Source organism: Temnothorax curvispinosus, unplaced genomic scaffold, assembly GCF_003070985.1.
Source record: "Temnothorax curvispinosus isolate PA1 unplaced genomic scaffold, ASM307098v1 QBEX01007135.1, whole genome shotgun sequence".
Lineage (NCBI taxonomy): Eukaryota > Metazoa > Arthropoda > Insecta > Hymenoptera > Formicidae > Temnothorax > Temnothorax curvispinosus.
Genome location: NW_020216915.1, coordinates 483,766 through 501,537, shown reverse-complemented (window position 1 = coordinate 501,537; position 17,772 = coordinate 483,766). Strand labels below are relative to the sequence as shown.

General features: G+C 39.4%; 1 protein-coding gene across 7 annotated transcripts; it reads right to left on the bottom strand.

Annotated features, from left to right (window-relative positions):
* Positions 1-130: 130 nt before the first annotated feature.
* Positions 131-17,360, bottom strand: LOC112456761. 7 transcript variants are annotated; one of them, XM_025019504.1, is made up of 11 exons: positions 16,926-17,360; positions 14,409-14,556; positions 14,209-14,363; positions 13,611-13,737; positions 6,250-6,430; positions 3,709-3,826; positions 3,342-3,598; positions 2,669-2,953; positions 2,343-2,576; positions 1,927-2,073; positions 131-1,664 (listed from the first exon to the last, which is right to left on the bottom strand). In XM_025019504.1, exons 3-11 carry the CDS (start codon positions 14,313-14,315, stop codon positions 1,525-1,527), a joined length of 1,596 nt encoding a protein of 531 aa, XP_024875272.1. In that variant the 5' UTR covers positions 14,316-14,363; positions 14,409-14,556; positions 16,926-17,360; the 3' UTR covers positions 131-1,524. The 7 variants fall into 7 exon arrangements, with proteins under 7 accessions (XP_024875272.1, XP_024875269.1, XP_024875276.1 ...); XM_025019501.1 differs by having other exon boundaries at positions 14,413-14,556; XM_025019508.1 differs by having other exon boundaries at positions 2,669-2,914; positions 14,413-14,556.
* Between the last annotated feature and the right edge of the window lie 412 nt (positions 17,361-17,772).

Genomic DNA, 17,772 nt, shown 5'->3' with positions numbered 1-17,772 from the left:
TGTGTGCGCAGTTTATTATAACTCTTGCCTCTCGCGCATTCGACATTGTTTACGTAATCCGACTGATATCATATACGGGAATGATATGTGACGCGAATCGGGATGATAATAAGAGGGGTGCGCAAGAATATGTTAAATGCGATAACTGTATGGTATTTGTTTATTTAATTACGATAAGCTAATGCTGACTGCAAATAACATTTCCTTGAAACGAGTGTAAAATAAAAAATCAGTGCAAAACGAAGAGATACATCAAATTATCGCGTAACATAGAAACGGAAAGTTTCTCTCCTCTTTTATGGAAAACATTGGAGAAAAATATCGAAGCTAATAATATTATTATTATTTTTTAATAATAATAATATCCCCCAGTTTATAAAAATATCGCTGTATATAAAGTTACATGTGACTTCTTAAAAAGTAATAATAAACTAGCGAATAAAGCCTTACGCAATTATACTTACACAATTTATTTTATTTAATTTACTATGGATAGTTATTTTTTTTTCTTTAGGATGCATGTATTGCATTTGCCTTAAATAGGATTTTTTTATCTTTGGTTTCAGTTTCAGAGGCACAAAAGTCATCAAGTGCTCTTCCTCTCGCGATAACGAATTTGGTATCATCGGTTATATTATCGCTTACGTGCACATCATTACTGATGTACTCGGAAACTCGGTGTATTATCGCAGGATATGCTTTTCACGCCTAGAAAAACATTACTATTTCTTCGCAGGATGCGATTACGAGACTGATTATTAAAGAAATCGTAATAATAATATCAATATCGCGGTCGCCGTTCTATCAGCGACGGGACGATAAGCAAATGTGAAAAGATCGCTCTCTCGTAACGTTAACTTCAATAAATATACGATAGATTTATTTGCGCAACGGTAATTTATACCGAGTAAATTACGTCAGCATTGAACGAGACTGCCAGATTTATGCAGCGGGCAATTTATTTTCGCATCTGTTTATTCGCAAACCAGGTAGCCTCCGCCCCCGCAGGCTATAATACACAAACGTTTCATATGATTTGGATAATGACAGTCGGTGCGCTGTATTTTTCCCCCCGCTCGTTACACGAGATTCCATTGTTCCGAGTTTTCCACCTAATTGCGCATTCGCGCGCAATCGTATAATCGGGTGCATTCGCCCCCGTTTTGACGTCATCCCGACAACTACGAAATAGTTTGTTCAGAAGGAGCTGCACACGCCTCGCTGATTAAATTCTACCGTCGGTCACTGACAGCACGGTGCTCCAACGACTTGTTTCTGCGCCTGTGCCACTCAATTACAGTCACGTTCAGCCTTGCGCATTCAACGGCACTGCGTAAGGTCGGAAACCAGTTTTCACACATTTTTCATCGGTCTCGAGCAATTGACTTTTCACCACGACAGGTCACGTTTCGTCTAAAAACGCTTCAAGGTCTTTTCACGACGAGATGACGCATTATTAAACTATATAGCTAAAGATACGGATAGGCTGGACCGTGAGTGGTAGTAAGTGGAAACGTTTCTCCATCATAGATCCTTGCGATCCGATAATGGAGTAGTCTGAAACGGTATTTCGTCGTACAGATGCTCCGTGTTATGGTCCAAGTTTGTCTGCAGACGTATCAGAGTTGCCGATGGCCGGTCGTAATGGCCGTCTTGTAACAGATCTGCGATTCGCAATAAAAGAATCGGTTGAGAATCTTAGAAATAATATCTTCGAGAAAGAATATACGGCTTATTCAAAGTAACAATTGTAACCTTTTGAAGTAAACTTGAAATAAAATCGTTTGTGTTATACAGATTGTCTTTGGTCTTTACTGTGCTGCTATTTGTAGACTTTTTATCAACTTGTGGAGTCTAATTTTTTTTATTACGATTACCGTGCCTCGCATTTACACAAATTTAGTAAAAAGTGAAGCGTAAACTTACCGCGTAAGTTACCAGAAATTCGCAGGCCGATCGTAGCGGCACCGTTAGCGTAAGTATTCAGCGATTCAATGCCGTCGAGCGTCAGTATCGTTTCCGGTTCTGTATTAATGGCAAATACCGGACTCGCGCGGATCGGGGGTGCTGGTGCTGAAATCATAACAGTATCGACGAACATAATACACAAATGCTGGATTGCAGCGCGAGCTGATTATCGATTATTGAGCACAAAGGGCTCAATATCGCGGCGCATACAGTTTTCGACGATCTATAGCTTTCTCACTGGCTATGATGGTCAGGACTATCCTCAAAACGGCCAGACTCATCCGGGTCAAGGACACGCGAATTTCACTGACAGTCCAGGAGAGAATGTTCCTGCTGTCAAGTGAACGTATAACTCACGGTGTCTCGATACTCACGGGGCAGAGTGGCAGAGTTCACTACCGCGGACGTCCTTCCGCCGTTCACGCTCTCGCGTTCCTGGCCTTTGGTCTTCTCGTCGTCGTAGACGGCAAGACGGATGGTCTCGAATAGCTTGGAGCGCATATGAAGCACCATAACAACCGCGAGCGAGGTCAGGCCGAGGGAGACGATTGCGGCAACGACGATCAGAGCGATGTCCAGCGGAATCGGCGTTGATGTTTGAATGTCGTCTGTCGCGGTGACAATATAGAGACATTTTGTTAGAGATCGAGCGTTGTAGGAATATCTTCGTACGTATTTCCGAAGTGTCACGAGACCGTACCTTTGTGAACGGTCTTCACGTAATCGACATTCGTGCTTTTGCCGCTTTGGACGTGTCTGAGAAGAGCGTCCTTTGTCGCGAACTTTTGCCTATCCTTCTCGACGTCCCTTCTGCGTTCAGGAACGGAGACCAAAACGATCACGGGCCGAGCAGTGGTGGAAGGATCTTTCATTTGCGTTTCCTTTACCGAGTCCTCTGTTCCTTGAGGAGGGGCCGCGATCGAAGCTGTTGCCGGACTCGTCGTTTCCGGAATGTAATTCATGTCGTGCCAACTGTCATTGATACCTGCAAATTGTAACTAAATATTACAAGTATATAATACTGCGAGCAATACCACAAGTTTCAATTTTGCGTACATTATTAGTTAATTATTAATTATTTAATTACGTCAGATTAAGATAATCTGTCACTGGCGCGAGAAACAATTAACAGTTATCGCATATCATTAACGTCACACATGACGGCGAACGTGTCGGATTATATTTGCTCTCTTCACGACGTGAAAGTAGAACACAAGTAGAAACATGCTTTCTAACGCTAATTTTAATCGATAATTTTTTCCTTGAGTTCGCCCGTTTGAAAGCGTGAAGATCCATTTCTACATCATCGACGGGCAAACAGTTGCGCAACCCTGAGGCATAAATGATTCCTTCGATTAAGCGTATTATTTTACCTTCCGTTTGGCGCTCGGTGGTTCCACGCGGCACCGAGACAACCTCCGTGTGCTCCGTATTACTAATTCCCGGTGTTTGCGGTAGACGGTCGGCAGTAGAGCTCCGCAAATAAACGGGCGACGTTTGCTCGACTGAAGAGGCGTCGTCGTCGGTGCAGCTTCCGGTTACGGCATCACAGACATTATTTCGGTTTTGACATGTGCATTCGTTTGCACAACCCGGGCCCCATTGCCCGATCGCGCAACGCTCCTCGCATCTGCGCAAAGAAAGAGCATAATTTTTTACAGTATCACTTGGGCTTGTTGCCTCGAGCTGTACTCTTTATTGCTCAATAAACATCGGCCATTGATACTTTTAAACACTCACCGAGATCCTTGGAGTCCTGGAGAGCATTGACAAGTGCCGTTCGCAGGATCGCAGGCACCGCTCTCACCGCAGTTGCATACTTGCATACATTGCGAACCCCAGAATCCCGACGGACACGCTGCGAAATGAAATTAATACATAAATAAAAAACGTTAATTATTTAATATATTTAATCATTTAATACATACATAAATGTATATATATGTCATTATTATTAATCATTATGTCATTACTATTAATAATTAATTTAATATATACATATGTGTACATGTATCATGTACGTTTCTGATGTAGATTGAAGTAGAAAATGTGTTATGAAAATTTGTCCAATTCGAAATGGTTATTCATCTGCAAACTGTTATTCATCCTGTTTGGCTACGGATCAGATTTCACTCTTTTAGATTTTTATCTCTTGAAGGACGTCTCAATTTGAACAGTTTATGTGATTTTTATGTTTTCTTTCCTTTTTTTATTTTTAATAAACAAATATTCCAAAAAATTATGCTATAATTTATAAACTTTAAACATTTGTAGATGGATAATCATTTTGTATTGGACCCATATAAGATATTTTCTACTTCAATTTACATCAGAAACATGTTCCTTTAGTTTGTATAGCAGTATAGTCCTGTATATATGTTAAGAAAACGATACTTGATACCTCGTTAACTCTACACGTCTATATGCAACCATTATGCAAACTGCCAAAAGAAGTTTCTATTTTAATCTATACAATATCAACGTATTTTACGGATAGTTGACAGCCAAGATGAAAAAATGATGCAATTTCCATGTAAATGCGGGCTATTAAGCGTTTCGTAAATACAGGCAAGCGAAATTAATAAGTCTGCACAAATCGGATTGTAGATCGTATCTGCGAAATGTTTAAGGCGAACGTTTGTCATACATCGCGAATGTCTCTTATAAAGCATTGACGTTCGCGATTGCGTTATGCGAACGTCGTACGTTGTACGCGGATGTATCTGATCGGCTGCACGCCGCCCACGACCTTCTCGAACGCTCAACGGGAAAGTAGCGGCTTCGTAACTTCCGGGCTTCCGCAACTTTCGAAGCGTTCCCCGATCGTATTGACGCAACAGTTGCGTGCAATCCGCGACTTCGGTTTGTTTGACAACGATAAGCCAATCTAGAATCCGCGATTTATCATCGGCTTTTTGTTATAAGCGCGATTTTTCCACGAAGGGCTGCAAAAAAAGACGAGAAAATAAAATTTCGAGAAAATTTTCTTCAGATACTGCAAACAGCTAGGCTTCATTAATGTTAGTTCGAATATTAAAGAGTGAGAAAAATTATAATTATAAAACTACCGATAGTGAAGAAGCAAATCTTTTTTATCTTTTTCTCCTTTTGTGTTTTACGGTAAAAGACCCAATGAAATTTTTAATAGCTTTTATTATGTCGTTGTTTTACAACAACCGTGATTGTGCCACTTCGTAGCGGCACGTGTGGGCTAACATGTTTAACGAGATGCGTTGTACGAACACGAGAAACTGCGACTCATTATTATGACTCTCGGGTATAGAAGTACTATCTACTGGAAACAGTCATTTCACACGCGCGTTCTCGCGCGATCGTGGAAGGTCGGTACGTTTCATGGAGCGTGAAATTTCTCATTGCGTTTTGCCGCTACCCGTTTCGGATCTGTTCGCTCTCAATCTCGTTTCACAATCGCGCCGCGCGCGCGCGCGACGCATCGCTTATTTTCTTAATTCCAGAATCTATTTTCGAACGCGAATCGTTGCGAAATTAAACACTAGAGAATTATACGGACCTATTAATTATATACAGACCTTCGGAGCTTTCCGAAGTTGTATATATCCACCGACTTCGCATGTTTATATTCAGCACTGGTTTATTGCCTCGGTTTAAATATAGTTTTTCGAAATGTCATAGCGATTTATCGGCACCTAATTAGCACTGAAAACATTATTCAGTCCGGTTTGATAAATAGAAGATGTTGCCAATCAAGGAATTCATTTCAATGACCTTCTAAAACACTTTCGTTGTTTCTTTTAAGATAATATCTCTTCGGGGTCATTCTGGTGTTTGGTATCGACAGCGATATTACGGATAGAACATCGCCTTAAAGTAAACGCCAAATGTCACGCGATGAAAATTCAACACATAGTTTCTATATTATATTGGAATGGACAGTGTGTTGATTTTTAACTTGATTAAAATGAAGACAATAACTTGGAATTGTGTTATACCAGGCATATAAAACAGCTATCGATGAGACTTACAAATATAATGAAAAATATTTCAGTTTCTTATTTCTAATGTAATTTTTCTGAAACGCGTTACTCAACCGTGCTGAAAGGTGATGTATCTTATTAAGTTCACAAACATTGCAATCTTATAGGATACATTTCAATTACGTAAAAATGTAAAAAATACAGGTTTCAACGGCTGATGATAAGTATCTATTAGAAATACATTAGCAAATCTTGAGTTGGATGTTTGGTGAAGAGAAACGGAGAAACATTGCTCAATGATTGCTGATTTTACTCCCGGACTCACCACGGGCGCAGTCATCTCCGTAATATCCAGGGTCGCACTGGCATCTGTTCGGTGCGACGCACGCACCTGCCACACATTTTTCGCAAAACGGTAAGCAGCTCGCATCCGTTTCCGCATCGCCGAGAGCCGTCTTTTTGTACCCCTCGCAGCATTCCTCTAGAGTCCTCGATTTTTCCTCCTTCTACATATTTTGAAATACACATATTATTCGTTTATGTAATTGATCTGTAAAATTAAGATGTTTGTCGTGTCAAAAGAGCACTTTTAATTTCAATCGCGTCAGAGGAACGTTCACGATTTCGACAACCGCTAATAAATTCTTTATGATACCTATTCTCGTCTCGTCACGTTGATATAATAATTAGATGATTTGACTGTCTGACACCTATATTATTAGCATAAGACTAATCAAATGATGTTAGAGAGAAAGAGAGGATGACGACATATTGTTTTTTTTTTTTCGTTTTGAGAACGATTTCACCGATGACTCCAGCCACGACGAAGAATTCCAGAGATAAGACGATCGTTACGTCACTCTTTAAAGCACGAGATTTCGATCATTGGCGAGAGTAAAAGTGAGAACGGTTTGGTGCGGAATGCAGAGAAGGCACGCGATGGTAAATGAAGGGGGATCACAGGGAAAAACAAGATGAGGAACACACGCGTAACGAGTCCCACCTCGCAGCATTGAATTGATCGGTCAAACATACCGAAACGGCCAAACGGCACATAAAAATACCTGAGATACGATGGCAAACAGAAACGAAATGTATTGCGAACGTATTGAGAAAATAACGGCCGATTTAATTTGAATTATGTCTTGTGAGAAATAAATTTATTTGTTTCTTTTTTACTTCCTGCCACATATTCCTTGAGATTCTACGTAATACGTCTCGCTGTTAATATTTTTATAAATTTGATTTTTATTTCGACAAAACTCTCCAATAACGATTGATTATTATTTTCCAAAGATTTGTTATATGATTTTTTGGAGAGACGATGAAAACACTGAAGATTGAGTATCAAAGACTCGAGCGATATAATAAATTCTCTCTGATGTAATCCGTTGTAAGAGGATACGCGCGTGAAAACTGCTGCTGCAATAAAATAGCCTTTTCTTCTTTATGCGAACGTTATTACATTTCGCCGCGCGGTTTACTGCTTACCGCGTTACGCGAATTTCGTCTTAAACGGTGCGGCGGATCGATGTGCCATACAATCGCGTTCATCCGATATTCTCTCCTCGATTTTACATTTTACTCGATTACGGATAAATGTCTGGTTTACAAAACGGATAGCGCACCTTTATGCGCCAGCGCATTATTATGCAAATTCCGCACCGCTAATTTTTCAACTGGACGTTCGATACGACGTCAAGAAGATAACAACTTTATAATTTGTACCGGCAATGTATACCATTACGAACAAGGTATCTGATACATAAATCAAATTATATGCAAACTGATTGATGTACACGTCCCGAAATTTGAACGCTCTCTTTTGCTTTCACTGCAGCACTCATGCAGGTTTTAACATATTGATATATTACACATACATAATGTAAAATATATGTGTATGTATTAATACAATAAATTGTATATATTAATATATAAAATTATTGTCGGTTTTTTAAATTTATTTCTCATGATTTTCTGAACATTGAAAATGACCCTTTATGTAAAATACATAGAAAATATATTGAAATTATGTAATCAATCTGTAAGTAAGCAAAAATTGTAAACCTGATAAATTAATTAATTCTCGAAAACAAATAATTAAATATAATTTTTAATTATTTTACTTGATAAATAAATTAATTCTCGAAAATAATAAAACAAATAATAAAACATAATTTTTTAATTATTTTAGCAGAATCCCAATTAAAATCGTAATAATAGTTAAAGAATTAATTTGAAAACTGACGTTTAAACTGACGTTTCTTGTTAAATCAATACAATATTGAACTCGGGCGGAGCGTTTTTATTTATATACCCATAATTTAATATTTAACGTTGAACGGACCGGTAATTTCTATATACGTAAAACCTTAGCTGTAAACCCATTAAGTTAATTGATGAACATGTTCCGTGTATCGTCATAAATCATTTCGAATTGTAGTAGATCTTTACGGCGCGGCGAGAGCTACCAGATGCACTGGAAACTGACGTCAAAGTTTTTTTGTTCCTCACTAAACGCCGTAACTGACATGATTAATTCGCGGTGCAAACCTTTCGCTTGCGTAATAAGACTCTCTTTCACAAAGAGGAGAGATAATGTTATTGATTACAATATTGCGCTCAATCATATAACCGCATAGTGGACCATACTATTTGTATACGTGTGTTTTGATCGACATTATCGATTTCAGAAATCTCGCGATGCCCGATAGTGTCATCTCGATAGCATCTGAATGAGTCTGTTGTTTTTTTATAGAACAAGCAGATTTATAATTACAACAAAACGTTATCCGGCAATGTATATTATGCAATTGCATAATAATTTCAAAGTAATCCCATAGCATTGGAAACATATTCAATTAATTGCATTATAATTATATTAAACAGCGTCTGTAATTATATATATATGGAGATGTCGCACATGATATAATTTTATTAAGTATAGATACAGACAACATTAATAATTTAAAATTGTTTTATGATCCGTTTTGTAAGTATATATGTTTTAAGCGTCCTAGATTAACATTTTAAAATATCTCTAAAAGTTTAACTTAATAATATAATGTATCCTGATTTATATCTATGCCTAGCACGTAAAAGTTTCTTTCTCTCTCTCTCTCTCTCTCTCTCTCTCTCTCTCTCTCTCTCGTTCTCATCTAATGCTTATGCGTTATTACTCAAAAGTTGTGCAATTCAGACGTTTTCTAACATAGTAGAAAACGCCAAGTGACCTCGACTTGTCCAACGGTAATTTTCCCTCATTATACAATATTATCCTGCTCGCATTTTTTGTTCAACGTTCCTCTTTTTTTTCAATTCGGCCGTCAAGTGACATTATTGCTATTATAAATGCCAACTACGTCATACGTATATCAGTGTATCTTATTGAATGTAACAGCGACTTTTTAATTCGAAATCGCATATGAACGATCCCTTATCGCGCTGCGTTACTTATATGTTTATAATACGTTTTCTCTGAGAAGTTAATGACTTCACTTCTCACATACCGCGGCCTTTATTCGTCCATAATTCTCCGCGATCGGTAATTACCGGCATATTACGTTTTAGCGTCATTCCAGCTTCATTCCCGACTAGTAACACTTCAATCTCCTCGAGCGAGACGGCTCCTTCTTAATGACGGGGATTGGAAAGAAAATAATGCATTCGATTCGTCGCGCTTATACCGACGTTTTAAATAGCGTTACAGTTTTACGTTAGATGATTCATACGTTCGTCAGCCTCTCCAGAAACACATCTGGTAATTAGAGAAGCAAATGATTACCTTCGCATAACGGCACCTACGTTGGAATTCACGCCGCCGCCGTTGGCTCGCTCTTACACGAGCGTTGCATTATCAATTGCACAGCTCCTTACGTAGTCGGCGCGCGTATACGCGCGACGACGATGTTTCGTGGTATGCTAACAAGCCGAAACCTTCGATCGCGCGGCGAGGCGAATTCATAAGGCATGGATCCGACGAGTAGATTTGCGGCTTCGATATACGCCGCGCGGATTGGTGAAGCATCGATGAAAGCTATAATTGTTTTTGCATCGTATAACTCCGCCGCGTACACCACCGTTGTATATACAAATCGCGATAATACGATTTACCTCGAGATTACCTCGAAAAGCTCTAAGTAGGTCAATAGTGGATATAACAAGCAGCAGTTTCTATTAGCGTTAGATCTCGATTGATTAACGCGAATCGTTGTTGAGAATTATAGAAACTGTAACTTATTGATTAGGTGCCTATTACGCGGATAAGTTATCAGGGTATCCTTTGAGGGGGAAATGAGAATACGCTTCGGTTATTTGCCTTTAGTTCTAATATGCGGCTTTATAAAAAAATCTCATATTTTCCACTTTATTTTTAATTATATTACATAGGAAAGCTAGTGCAATGTAATAAAAAAATTCTACTGCAATGTAAAAAGAACATAATTCTTCTTTACGTGAGGTAATCTCTCGATTAATAATTTAATCTCTTGAAGCACTACACTAATTATATTGCATTGTATAATTAACGTTAATTTTATTTTTAAATTCGCAAACTGTCATTCCAGTTTTTTGAAAAAAAAAGTTAGATCTACTAATTGCACATTAAATAATTTACAAGTGATAATTATTTACATGCAAAGATTTATAAGATCGCTCTTCGCTGAAAGACACAATTTGTACAGAGCCTAGATAAATATCTTCTTTACCGAGAAGGAAAAAAAGGGCTTTTAAAACAGTATACAATAGTTATAGCAGCGTACGTGACGCACTATCGATAATGGCGAGATATCTTTTTTTTCTCGTATAGGCTGCATCAAGTAAGTTCATTGTCCACACAGTAAACCGCGGGCAAAATGCCTCACGTCCATACGTATACGTGTATACGTAAACGTATGCCCCTGCACCATACTTGGCGTGTGTTATTACATTGCGGGCGTTCTCGTCCCAGGCGCGGATATACGCCTCACACGTTAAAATTTCCATTTTAGGCTGATCGTTTCCTTTCGACTTTGATATAACGCACGCCGCGGCGCGGCCGGTGCGGCATGCCGATTACGAAACGCGCGCTAGCGCGCGAGCGAGATCATTTCACTTCCGGCCGATTCCTCGCGATCCGCGAGTGCGCGGCGAACACGCACGAATTTTCAAAGCCGGGCCGAGATTCCGAGCTGCCTTGTTAATCTAATTGGCAGACGAGCGATTTGTCGGGCTTGTCGTGACATCCGATGAGAAAGCGCGAGTTTCTCCCGTGATTCGCGGATTTTGACACCGCGAATTAAACTAATTATATCATAATTAAATAAATAATAATTGAGGTTTTTAATTGTAATCCTTTCTTGAATCCGATATAAGAAGTCTTTGCGTATTTAAATAACCCTCGATAACTCATGGCAATATTATATGAAAATTTTTGTCTCTAGATTTATGCGTATCTATATTTAGTTTATGTTGAAATATTTCGCATTCATCATTCTGCATTTTTGCAATCTTTTTCTGGAGATTTCGGCCTTTGACATTTTTTTGTTTCTCTCATATCTTGACGCAGATAGACAAAAATTACAATATATTATACATTTTTCTTATTTTCTCTTTTTTTTTCTATAAGAATGGACAGAACGATTAACACAAAATGTGACTGTTCGAATATTGAAAATTTAATCTCACTGTGAGATTGTATTCTCGTACGATTTTATCTCTCGGAATTGATGTTACTCGGGTGACGACGCTCGAGGATGACACGAGGTTCGCCTGGTCGATGACACGTGGTGTTTTTTACACATCAGTTACGTCGTTCACTGAGACCTTGTTTACATACGCTATGCATGTCACGTCTCATCGTCATTAAACGATTCATTTTCGTATCGGCTGAGTTATCAAGTGCTCCGGCGCTCGTAAATCGCCATCGAGATTTCACATCGAACTTTATTACGTTCGCGCCTCGGTAATTCGTGCCTTAATTGAAGCGATATCGGCGCCCGAGAGCTCTCGTTAAATTACGTACATGCCTGAATACCCGATTGAATACCTTACTTGCGTTGCGTTGCGATTGCATATTTAGACGCAATCGATCGCGTAATTTCACGCAATATACCCCGTTTGTCCGCGTTACTATACGCGATTAAACACGTGTACTTCTTCGGAATGATATCTATTACCGCACAAAGGCCGCGATATCCGTTTCCTCCTGCGCACCCGCCGCAGAGAAATTGTCTTTATCATCTACCCGGGCGATGCGCCGAGTTAAGAGTTTCGCAAATTGTCGACTTCCGGCATTTCCCTTCTTCGAGGGTACCGTTGCAAAGATTTGTTGCAAAGTTGTGCGAAGTCCTTTTCAGCTATAATAGCCCGCTTCTGGATTGTTTCGTAATGCCGAGACGGGACAGGTTCCTCCTTCTTCTTCTTCTTTCGGCGCGATTCGTCAATTCCGCATTTCACGGGTCGTAATTGCGGCTGCCACAACCGTCCCTGGTTCCCTCCTCTCTCGCCCCGACGCTCAAACGCGTACGTGTACGTGCTCCGTGTACTCCGGATTTTCTTTTTTTATTTATTTTACTTAATCAGAGAGGCGGCTGCTGTGTTAATACAGACTTTCCCTGTAATTATCTCGTATCGGCGGCAGGGGCGAGAGAAAGAGAAAAGCGACGGGGAGAGCGAGGATGTGGCGTGGCGCGAAAGAAGGACGGAGAGTAAGAGGTAAAAGCGGAAGAATAGACAGGTTCTTTTATAGCGTCATGTATGTGGAACGTTTTGCCGCACAGGTAACCTGCCACGCGAGAAGTATTTCGTCGATCGTTTTCCATTCACGCTGTGCTTGGGAAACGACATTTTTCCATAACGAGGCGTGCCATGGAAATGGGGGTTTACGTAACTTCTTCCGCGACGCAATTTCGCTGACGTTAGAATAAATTATGGATCTATTGTCTCGCGAATGTATATCTCTTTTCCATTTTTTGGTTTCGATCGTTGAGGTTTCGATCATAAGGATTTTATCTTGCCATCGTTGCGCTAGCTCCATATCGCTAGTTAAGTGAGTTTTAAGTTTCAGGTTTTAAATTTTTATTCATAACTTTATATGAAATAGATCGTACAAACAATCACTAATCCTTTGATGGAACGATACTTTCTTGCCTGTTACATGCTGAAGCCTTCCGCGAAACCAATCTTACTTGCTTATGACAAAGTCTTCCGGTGTGTAAGATTAACATATTTTCCTATTCCTTTGAAAAGTTTGAGAGAATGGTTCTTTTCCCTAACTTATGAGCTAGAATCATCCGTTGATGATGAATAAACAATAAAATTGCCTGCGTAGGTATCTGCGTCGGAAAAATTTGATTCTTTCAATGCAAATGTGTCTGTCATTACTGAATTCTCTCATTACTGTTTCTCCAATCTTCTGATATACTCGAGATATGCCACCAAATTCATTGAGAAAGAAAAAAAAGATTGAGAAAGTAAATATTCATGGAATTTCGAAGAATTAATTAAAACGCTAATATTTTCGAACTTAATTTTTTCATGAAAAATCATATATGAAGCAACAATTATTCGCCATTGTCCATATGTAAATGTAAAATAATAAATGTTAATAATCAATTAATGTCTCTTCCTAAATCATCAAATAGCGAGGCTGAGGTTTCGAGCTATGAAAGGATTAATATTTATAATATCTTGGACCGCGGGACTTACCTTCACACGATATCGTTGTCGTAGTTCGGTCCACGTCTTGGGGCATCTCGGGGGAATTTGTAGGCACCAGGTGAACGAGTTGACCACGACCGGCTCGGTGTAGGTCTCGTACGACGTAACCGTGTAACTGTAATGTACGATTGATTAGCCACCAACTGGTCCCGCGACTCCCTTATCGGATTTACACCGGCATGCGGCGAGGTGTGAGCATAATAATGATTTATGTACGTGTTGTTACGCATGCCGGCTGCATTGTCAAGGCTTGCAGGTGAAGGTCTCTTAAAAAATATCGACTGTATATTGCTTGAAAATTGAATTATCGCTTAAGTCAGTTTTCAATGATCTACAATTTGCATTTTCAAATTTCAAGAAAGAATCTTATTTGTAATTTTATATGTGTATTTTATTATAAATATATTTTTAGATTGATATTTTTAGATATGCGCGTATATTCTGACTCTTCAAATATCTTTTGCACGATATATAAGATTAGAAGTAGAATTCTATCCTTAGCTCTGACACAAATTACAGAGTATAAAATGAGCTTTATCTAACAATTGCACATTATATTATTGTATATCTATATTTTGATACTAACTTTTCTATTCTTGAGCACACGTGATCCCCGGTCAACGAGTTGGCGATCAATACTGTTTCAAACACCGTGATCAGGATGAAGAACCACGAAATCTCCGAGAGACTCATTTCAGTAAAATTGCAGGATCTAAAAGATGTACCCCTCGATTGGATTCTCTATAAAGACAGTGTAAACATTAAGGAGCATTTTGTACAACATACTTACCGCGAACAGGATAGAGGTATTTTTTGGGTTTCAAACACGATTTCTTCAGAAGAACCCACATCGAAGAAACCTCGGTGGTTGTCGGCGTTGCCCAAGTAAAAGTGCACCTTCCATCTTCTCGTGTATCACCCAGCCGGAAGTCGGCTAACCGACAGTCGAAAGAAAAAAACTGTTATCGAATAGAAAGTATCTCATATTTTAATGTCGATGATTTCAAACAAGTGAACTCAGACGTAATAAATGAATTCCAATAATCACACGTGTCGTAATATAATAATTCGAGTGTTGTAAATTATAACAGTTTGAATAAGAAAAATTCCGTCACGCGCCTCCGGCCGTATTATCGTGACCACTGCTCGGACATTCGTACAGGGTATGGTCGGAAATACTCGTCGCAAATGCGTGCGTGACATAAACGTCCCCTCCGAAAAGATATATTCTCTTTGAGAGGAAGTATTAACTAACTCCAATCGTGATACGGTGCAAGTGTGACATTGAATATTGAATATGCGTCAAGTACGAATGTCAAAGTGTCGCGGGAATAACGCAGAATATTTTCACGACGGAGTATAAGATATTAGACGGCGATCGATATTTGATATTCGCATGAGAAAGAATCTATTTTGAGTAGCGAATTTCCGAGTGATAATTTCCGAGATAATTTAATTATTGATTATATATCTGATTGACTAATTAAGCCGCGATGGTAGAATGTCCCCATCGTTTATATTAATTTGACGTATTTATAACTGACAGTATAAATAATGGCGTCATTTATTATTCACTTGTAATTTTAGGAGCTATTTTACTCACCATTTTTTTAATCAAATGATAGATTGTGAAAACGATGCGAAAGAAATAAGAGTTTCACGGTTGATTAGAATAGCCTGCCACGGTACGTTAATTCGTTTAACTAATACTAATGCCGACGAAGGCCGCACGAAATTTCACATGTGCCACATAGCGTAATGTTTTTCTAACCGTTATAGCGTCACATGGGGCGGGCAAAAAGTCGTAGAGATGTTCGTACAAACGCGCCGACCAGCTGTTCTAGCCGTGAGAATTATGTATGTTTCTAATTTAGAACTATTACGACAGAGTCAGTTCTACCATTTCGAAATAAATTTTTTCGAAATAACGTTTTCTAACATCGTAATACATGCGTGAAAGTTAAGATACCTATATGGATATACAATGCGAATGCGAATGAAAACGAATCGAGTAGCGCTCGAACGAATTTCTCTAGAATTTATTTCTATTTATTTACTTATTTTTGGTAAAAGATAATCTCATTTTAAATGGCTCGCGCATAATCGCAATGCGGAAGAGAAATAAAATTTCTTTAAATGGATTCTGAGGGTTAACTGGTCACAATACTTGGTTTTTTCGGCGTTTTATAACTTGGTATTTTATGATACTCGCGCATTTATACAACGAAATTGCCAAAATAAGGTTTCGTGACAGATTTATGTCGCATTTCTCACGGAAGGCATATATATTAATAATTTAAACCGGTGCAATTAAGATATAAATTTCAAGGATATTTATTTCGTAATATTAATTCCAGAGGTCGTCAACTTTTTCGTCTACACAAAAGTCTCTTCGAACATCCTATTACGTATCCGTGTATCGTTGCGTAGGTATCAGTGAGCGTTGTGTATTAAAATTTTCATATATGCAAATGCAATGATATCATACGGTACAACGACCGTATTGTAATCACAGAATTGATACGCAACGATGATACGATACGCGGATATGCAACAAGTCCAGCTGTATATCCATCTGAAATTCACCCTAAGCGGTATGCGAGAAACTCGAACGGCAAATGTCGCGATTACACAATTTGCAATTATCGAAACGCCTATAAGGCCGAGAACGCACCGAGCTTTATGTATACGATTGTAAAACCAGCAATGAAAATGTAGATGCAAATTGGCCTCGTCGATGTTACTTGTTTACATTATGCGTTTCACCGAGTTCCTTTACGAGCGATTATGTAATTATAATCAGTACGACTGCGTGCCGATTAAGCGGGAAAAAAGACAATTTCTTTCTTGCGATAGTTTACGACGAAAGGAGTGAAGAAAATGAAGTGACGTGTCACTGCAATCGTCCGATCGTCCCGCAAAAAGGAAAAGGATATGCGTCATATTATCGCAAGTTGGGCGTGCAATTTTAATACATTTATCACGCGGGCTAATATCTACGTGTGAAGAGAATCCTTCAGTTCCATGCTATTCTTTTCTCTGATAAAACTGATTCTATAATTACTGTTGCAGCAATAATAAAATATAATAACGGTAAATAGTACCAACAGCAATTCGTTTCCATCGTTTACGTGTTACACAATTTTCCTGTAAAATTTTTCCTCTAACAATTTATTTCAAAATTTATGTGATTAAAATTCTAACAAAGTTTATTGTACATATAGGATATAAATTCGTTATATATGCATTTTAGTAATTCAGGCGTGACGTGTGAGAAAATAATTCTATTTGCCCTTTACTTACCGCAATATACTCTGGCCTTCGATTTAATCCACGCGATTTAATCCTGTATCGCTAATCTCGATTCACCATTTCTCACAATTTAAATAAAAAACACGCACGATATCGCGTTTGAGATAAAATTCAAATCAACTTCTTATTCCACGAGAAGCTTCTGCTTCACGCAAAGTGACGCCGTGTCGAAATAAGCGAAACGCGCGGACCATGTTGCTGCTCTTTATCTCGCGAGGACGCGAGTATCATCTCGCGGTTGCACGCAGTTGTGCACGATCTTACGGCGCTTTTTTTTTGCCTCTGATCTCGAAGACCGATCTCTCGCGAGGGCCGAGCCCTCGGCTCCGGGAAATGTCACTGTCGCTTTCACAGAGCGATTCGCAACTGGGCTCGTAACGAGCAATTGGCGTCGCCGGTACTCGGAATGCACTTGTGGCACAATGAACTCCGACCCTCCGACAACTCCGACGAGCACGACGACTACGACAACGATCGGCGTGGAGGGGTTCGAGGGGAGGGCGCGTCCAGAGGGGCGGCGGTCGTACAGCGGGCCCTCGTTCCCGAAGCAGGAGAGAGACCGCGCGCGCGGCTCTATCAATGCTGGTACTTCAGTTTGCGAAGCGACGCGGATATCCTGCGGAGACATTGACATTGCGACCAGAGAAGTGCCATTGCGAGTCAGCAACGGAGCATGACAGGCGGTTGGAGAACGCGAAATCGGTATATTGCGTACAGAGAAAGGTTGACAAAATTTTCGGCGCGACTTCGAGAGCGGAAAGGAGTATAAAGCGAATCGAGAAACGGTGAAACAGCCAAGTGGCTCTCGAAAAAGTAGGCTATTAAAACAAAGATCGGT

What these genes read in the sequence shown, in the direction of transcription:
- LOC112456761 (XM_025019504.1), bottom strand. Translation starts at nt 14,315, where the DNA reads ATGAGTCTCTCGGAGATTTCGTGGTTCTTCATCCTGATCACGGTGTTT. An exon ending in GTGTGCTCAAGAATAGAAAA is followed by an intron (nt 13,738 to 14,208) that starts GTTAGTATCAAA and finishes CGTACATTACAG; the next exon opens with TTACACGGTTACGTCGTACG. An exon ending in CGGAGATGACTGCGCCCGTG is followed by an intron (nt 3,827 to 6,249) that starts GTGAGTCCGGGA and finishes TTCATTTCGCAG; the next exon opens with CGTGTCCGTCGGGATTCTGG.